Below are 6908 nucleotides of genomic sequence, written 5' to 3' on the forward strand. Positions count from 1 at the left end.
TTTTTTTTTTTTTTTTTTTTTTTTTTCTGGGCTTTTTGTAGGGAGATTTAAAAAAAAATTGAAGCAGCAAATTGAATGCAAATACACTGTAAAAATAGTTCAATAACTAGGTTTTCTTTTATCTTCCTATTTTAGTGCAATTATCCAGAGAACCAGGATGGCTAGAAGGAACTCTAAATGGCAAGAGAGGACTTATTCCAGAAAACTATGTGCAATTTCTATAGCTCTCTGTATTGAACGCCCAGAAGGTGTACATGGTATCCATGAGTTTGTTATAGTCACTTCTCTTTGCTTTGGTGACTGTTTTTAGTCTGTGAAGAGCCTGATAATGGGATGAAGATACAAATCTGTTTAAAGACATACAATGTTGCCAAATAGGAATTACAAAGTTGTGACTCTTCAGGGTTTTTTAGGGGTGGGAGTGGAGAGGGGAGTAAGGGCTGGAGAAGTAGTTTTAATTTTATAAAGGGGGTTTTACATGTGTAAAGAACTATAGGAATATATTTGTTTGCAAAATATCTAGAATTTTAATTCAGTTTTGATTATCTCTGGCTCCGCTGTCAGCCGAAGAGTAGTTTTGTTGTCCAGGGTCTCACAAAGTTGAGGTTTTTTGGAACTGTATTTATTTCCACTGCTCAGTTGTATTAACTGAATCTCTTTCTGGTTCTGACAAGAGATTGGACAAAGAGGCTTTAATGCTGGTGACAGGATTTATTTTCTGAGAGGGAAGAAGCAGTAGGTGGACAACAGGTATCAGTAAGTAAAACCCATAAAGAAGGGCCCACGTGCAGATTTCCCATGTGCAGCTGCATTTGTATAATGTGTGTGGCTTCATTCAAAGTATTTTATCAAGATAAAATACGTGAACATGTACCCACTGGCTCCAGGACCTCCTGGGTTCACAATGTGCAGTTTTCACAGTAGTTTTCCCACTCCAAAAATCACTGTAAATAAAATAAAATTGTATTTGCTGTTTGTTTCGATAACTGTCTGTCAAGCAGAGTGTTGCAGAAAGCTGGTTATATAAACTATTAACTAAAATACACTTTTCTTAATTATTGGCAGCTGTGTGTGCAGAATCAGTAAATAGCAAGGCATTGCTTATTCTCAATAGGCAGGAGAGCGGGGAAGGAGAACATCCCTCACTGACAGCAGACGTCTTACTTGCAGATGTCTCGAACTACCATGAAAAACAGAACATACAGTGTTGTCCCTGCAGGTTGGGTTTGCAGCCCCACATCAGGGGCTGGCTGGGTGCCATTCTCCTCTCTCCCCTTATTGCAGGGTTTCCCTGCAACCCCTTCTCCGTGCCAGAAGACCTATGTACACGTCACTCTCTCAACCTCATACCACAGCTCTGGCTGGAGTTCTGTGTGGCCCTCCCTTCCCCTTCCTCTCGCTGTGCCTGCAGCCCATTACTCAGCCCTGTTCCTTCCCCCCCACCCTCCACTATTCTTCCTTTCTGTTCTCTCTGGGAAAGAAATTTGCATGGGTGTCTGCATGTACCCGTCTCCCCCTTCTGTGTTTTTCTTTTCACCAAAATCAATACCTTTTTGCCCACTGATGCCTAGAACATTTACCAGATAAAGGGGAATGCCATAAATGAGGTCTTTTTGCTCAAACAGTAATAATGTCCTGGAAGATAAGTAGCACTTATTTCACTCTAGTATGTTAGAGACAGTTCACTTGTGAACTCACTGCATTCATTTCACAGCCAGTCCATGACCTCCATAATATACCTCTCACATCCTGACTCTTCTGTTATCATCTTCAGCTGTTTTAAATCTTACCTTGTTTCCCTTCTTCTGTACCATGGGATATTGGAGTTCGTAAGAAGAGAGAAAATGTCACTGTTAGCAGATATGCTATACCTCATCTAAACCAACAAAGCTGAGAAGCACTCAAAACCAAATGCTGCACCAGTAAAATTCATTGGGAGTTATGCCCAGTGACTTCAAGAAAGATGAAGCTCTTCACCATGTAGTGTCAAGCTCTGGATTTCCTAATTGCATTGAGTAGTGTCTTCAAGTAGTCACATCTGTAGGCCTATTCGAGTAGTAACACATCAACCCATGTGCACAGTAAGGATATCATAATTTGGTTCTGCTGTAAACTGTGCCATATATCTCTCAGATCCCACAGCAATTTGTCCTTAACTTTTATGGTTTCCCTCCCTCAGAGAAAGTCTGTCTAAAAGAATATAAGAGTAGCACGATGATAAATAGATTGTAATAACAAATTGGGCTTCATAAATTTTTTTACAAGGCAAAAATGTTGCAGGTGTAGTAAGTTATAAGCCCTTTGAGGTAATGCAGTAAATTGTACATTCAATGGTTAATGCTCTCTTAGCTTTTTTTTTCTCTTTTTAAGTTTTAACTGAACACCATTAGTTGTTCGTTGCCCAGAACTGTAGAGATTCTCAGGATGATTCCACAAATGATCTCCAGATGGGGCAATGGTGGGCCAAGTTGGTGCAGCTCTCCAGATCCAAACGGCTCTTTTCCAAGCCATGAGGTTTTGTATATTTGTATTGCATCTGAGAGAGTGACTCTACCAGCCAGCTTTAAGGCAGTTCTTTCTGGAAGGTTATCAGCATATAGGTGTTATGACCAACACATTGGATGAGTTCTGCTGCCTGCTCTTTTCTGAGATCTGAGGAACAGTATGGTGGTACCTGAAAGCTACATCCCTCCTATGAAAGATATCACCCACAAAAATCCTTGCCTCAAAACACTGGAGTTGTTGGGATACTGTAGTGGAGAAGAGACGTTTTAATTTTTTTCTTTGCAGTATTCAGGAAATAATCCCACTGCTAACACTGAGCAATATATAGCAGCATCCTTCTTTCAAATATTTTCAGGTGGAAAGACAACATTTTGGTCAAGTGTTGTGTTCTCTGATCCTTGAGTAGGGACCAGTGGGATTGCAGCCATGCAGACTCACTTGTGGCCTACAGGAGTTGTTCAGTGTCACGTGCCTACGTTCTGAAGGCAGTACATTGCATTTATGACTACCACTATTCTCAGTGTTCCCGTTGGTATCAACTGGTGAAAGTGTCTGGAAGTATGGGGAGAATTGAATTCATTTTGTTTTTGAATAGCATAGAAGTGGGACCAGTAGACTGACAGCTCCTTGTCAATCAGCTAGGCTGTGGCAACTCTGAAAGTTACAAGCCTTGTCAGTTGTTCTCATCCTGTGAACAATAGACAAAAGGTTCAGTCAACCCAGCCTGATATTTTAGCCCAAAGTATATTTTGTCCTGCCCTGAGTTGTGTTCCTTTATTTCACTTCTCTACTTAGCTTAAACGGCTTAGTGAAACACAAAGGAAGCTGGCAAGACATTGTGGTGTCTCTCTTCCGCACATATCTATGACCCTATTTACTGCATTGCCTTCAGATCCCGAAAGGAGAACATGGAACGTCCTGAGCCTGCTGTTATCTCAGGCTCTTTGCTTTCAGTAGCCTTTGGGGGCCACATGGGACCCAAACAAGAGGAAGAGAGCATTACACCGTGCAGGGTAACTTAGCCAATTCCATTTTTCTTTCTCACGTCATCTTATCTTAGAGCAAGCATATGAGCCAGCCTTATTCTGATCTAGTTAGTAAGTTAATCAGGCTGCCTGTTGCTGCTAAGTATTCAGTTGTGGTGAATCTGCAGTTTAAGATGAAGCTTCTCACCTCAGCTTAGACTCTGATTAATGCTTAGAGAAACCTATGAAATATGGCTAGTGTGGTAGTCCAGCCCTCCCTTTCTTTATAGATATTTGTGGTGTACTGTATTCTTGACAGTCAGCACTATAACCAATTTTACTAGGCAATGTGGAGACGCGTGATACTGAAAGGGACAGAGTATATAAGAAAGCAGAGCTGCTTCTTATTCCTCCTATTACATTAATGTGCTTTACCTCCTTTCCTAGAACCATGGGACCTACCTATTATCTCTTTCTTGCCCTGTGCAATGGGATTAGAAAACTAGAGCAATGTTGACTTAGAGGGGAGGACAAGATCAGAGAATCAGCTATGGAGATGATCAACCTGCTGTCTTCCCTGACTAACTGTGCATAGCTGGTGTGCAAGGATTCTCCATGTATTATGCAGGTTAACACAACCTCTCAAGGCCTCTAACTCCCTTTACCCAGAAGTTTTGATATCAGGATGGTGTGTCACACATTCAACTTAACACCTATGGTAAAGTTACACATTACACTTAGACCAGCCTAAGAGCACCTAAAGCCTGAATGTCTGCATGGTAAAACTCTTCAACTCATGCTACGTGCTCTCTGAGAGTCCCAAAGTTATGCTACTTAAGGGGAGTCTTAATTATGGACTGTGCTGATAGCTCATGTTAGGGGAACTTCAGCCTTCTCCAAGGAAATTAAATGAGCAATTTGTAATCCTTCAGTATCCCAGGATGCATTGCCCATAGTCCCCTCGCCCTACCCTGCAAAGAGCCCAGCTGTCCTGACTCCTTAGCCACATTCCTGATCACTAGCCCCCTAATGCTAAGTTAGATTGGTGCAGACAAGCAACCGTATTAACCCTTAATGTGCGACTGCTCACAGCATGTTCTTTACTGCTTAACATTTTAAGTTAAGATTCAGTTTGGCCTAACATCCATACCAAGTATAGTTCAAACACAAGCCAATGCAAATTCAAGCAGTTTAGCATGTGTTAAGTGCCATCCTGGTGTTGAAAATTCGTTCCCTTTCAGGTGAGGGTTGTTTCCTAACACATACTAATTTTAATAGGTTACTACATTTTAATGATTTGCAACTGTTGCAAGTGAATGTGTGACAAGGCCCTTAGCTCTCTGGTAGGTTAAACTGGCTTCTGTGTTGGTTATACTTCAGCTCTGCCTCAGTCATTGCAACCTGATTCTTGTTCCTATTGTCTCCTCCCATTTCCCACAGCAAGTAATAGTCATGCTATTCCTTCCTGGTTTCTTTATCAGCTGAGCACAGGTCTCTGTTGACTTCTCCACTATGGCCAGGCTTTTCAGCACTGCAGCAGTTTTCACTTTCATTCAGAAAAGCCCCACTATTTGTTTTTAGCAGCAGGTTTCCTATACTGGTAATCTATTGTTGCAGCATGAGCACAGCTGGCACAGCTCCAACTAGAGTCCTAGCTGGAGTTTACTCTTTAGTTGGTGTGGGTGTATCTCTGAATTTTTGCAATTGGTGGGGGCTTTTTAAAGTTATTAGAGCAGTATACTTTGCAGGATGAAGTAACTGGGTAAGTGAATCTTTTAGGAAAATGAAGGTAGTTTTTATCTTACTTCAGAAGCTCTAGCATCCTGTTCAGATTGCCCTGCTCTTTTTTTCTTACTGGCAAGTAATGATGCCTGGACCATGAGACAGAGGCCTCAGCCTGCCTGCACCAAGTCATGATGGTAGAATTAGGATTCTAGCACCGTCTGGGTCTCTAGAAATGTTTGTGTGTACCTGTCATTGGGCTGCATTCAGCTCTGGTCCCCAGCAGACAGATTTTCACTCCGTTGTTTTTTAGAAGCCCTGTGTTTCTCTCAAGTTGCCGAGTAGCTTTAGACATTCTCCTCCCTTATAATCCTGGCAGATTTCCCTCCATTTTTTTTGTCTCCCGTGTATTCCCATGGATTAGAGGGCTTCCTTGCTGAACTGTCAGGACTGATCCACATGATCGCTGGAACTGAAATAATTCAGTAATACTTTTGGTTATTTCTGCCCAAGTCTGTGTATAGACATATTTTGGAATAAAGTTGCTCTTATTTTGATATAATACGTGTGTGTGTCTCTCTCTTTTTTTTCCTCCTTTTTTACTCATTTAAGCCACACTGAAGAATGACAGTTATTTTGGATTACACAGCCACATACAGAATAGAACTGAAACAGTTAAATGTTCATATTACAGTTCATCAAATTGTTCCTGTTCTGGTTAAATATTGTTGATCTGCCTGCAGTGTCACTCTGAGGATCATCACTATTGCACCTTGAAGATGACTTGGAGTGCTTTAGCTATCCCACAGGTGTATACTCAAGCTGTTCTGCCTACTGCCCCATTCTTGGCCAATTTGTCAGCAATGGATGCATTTTATATTACAGCCAAAGAACATGCCTAAGGCTTCAGATGCAACAATGCCAAACACTGGTTAGCTGAAAAGTTAACCCCCCCCCCCAAACAAACAAACAAACAAACTATTGTAGCTATATTTCATGAAATTCTGAACATGCCTTGACACTTATTTTTTGGAGTCCTCTGCTAGAATTGTCATACTGAGTTAAACACAAATTCAACTTCACTCTTGTTGATATTTGCAAACAAAACTGTCATATAAAAAGGGGCCATAAATGTTGCAGCCATCTAAGTCTTATATGGACGAGAACACTACTGGACACACATGCTTCTGTGCTCCAAAAGGCTCTTACTCAAAATACAGAAGTGTAACAGCAGTGTTGGATGTGGTATCTATAAACCAGCATCTTTTTTCAGCTTATAAACATTTAGGAAGTCACCATATTGTCTCACATACAACACACCCCAGAGTATAATATGCACTTTGTTTTCGAAAAGCAGGTTAAAGAAAAATTCTTCCCCCCCCCCGCCAAGTTCTGGTTGCACAGAGCAGGGGAAATGCCTAATCTTCAGCTGATTGTCACTCCCTTTGCTATTTAACTAACACTGAAACCCTAAACCCTAGCTGCTGCTGAAGACTGGTCTCCATGGTTGCACCTATGTTATTTAAAAGAGCTGAAGAGTCTCCAGGGCCAGAAAATAGGAGAAAAGAACAAGGAGCAATTAGCAAAACTGTCCCAAGAAAGCTTAGCTTGAATAGCAGGATATCAAGACCATTGAAAAGGAGAGATGATCATTAATTCTTCTGCAAGGAAGAACAAGGAGCCATTAAGTCAGTTGACCCCCCCCCCCCCCCCCCC

The 6908-nt window shown here is 41.4% G+C and overlaps 1 protein-coding gene across 2 annotated transcripts in view; it reads left to right on the top strand.

Annotated features, from left to right (window-relative positions):
- The window catches only part of ARHGAP10 (Rho GTPase activating protein 10), a 246540-nt gene extending 245560 nt beyond the window's left edge, over nt 1-980 (top strand). The window contains exon 24 of one of the 2 annotated variants that reach the window (XM_019522175.1): nt 136-221. Coding sequence is in view for 1 of the 2 variants with exons in the window: in XM_019522176.1 (XP_019377721.1) it covers nt 136-224 (89 nt within the window). In the remaining variant the exon portion in view is untranslated. Of the gene's footprint in view, nt 1-135 lie in introns of both variants that reach the window. The other variant, XM_019522176.1, reaches the window with a different exon arrangement.
- Nucleotides 981-6908: the final 5928 nt, after the last annotated feature.

Source organism: Gavialis gangeticus, unplaced genomic scaffold (assembly GCF_001723915.1).
Source record: "Gavialis gangeticus isolate Ggan-Ray unplaced genomic scaffold, GavGan_comp1, whole genome shotgun sequence".
Taxonomy (NCBI): domain Eukaryota; kingdom Metazoa; phylum Chordata; order Crocodylia; family Gavialidae; genus Gavialis; species Gavialis gangeticus.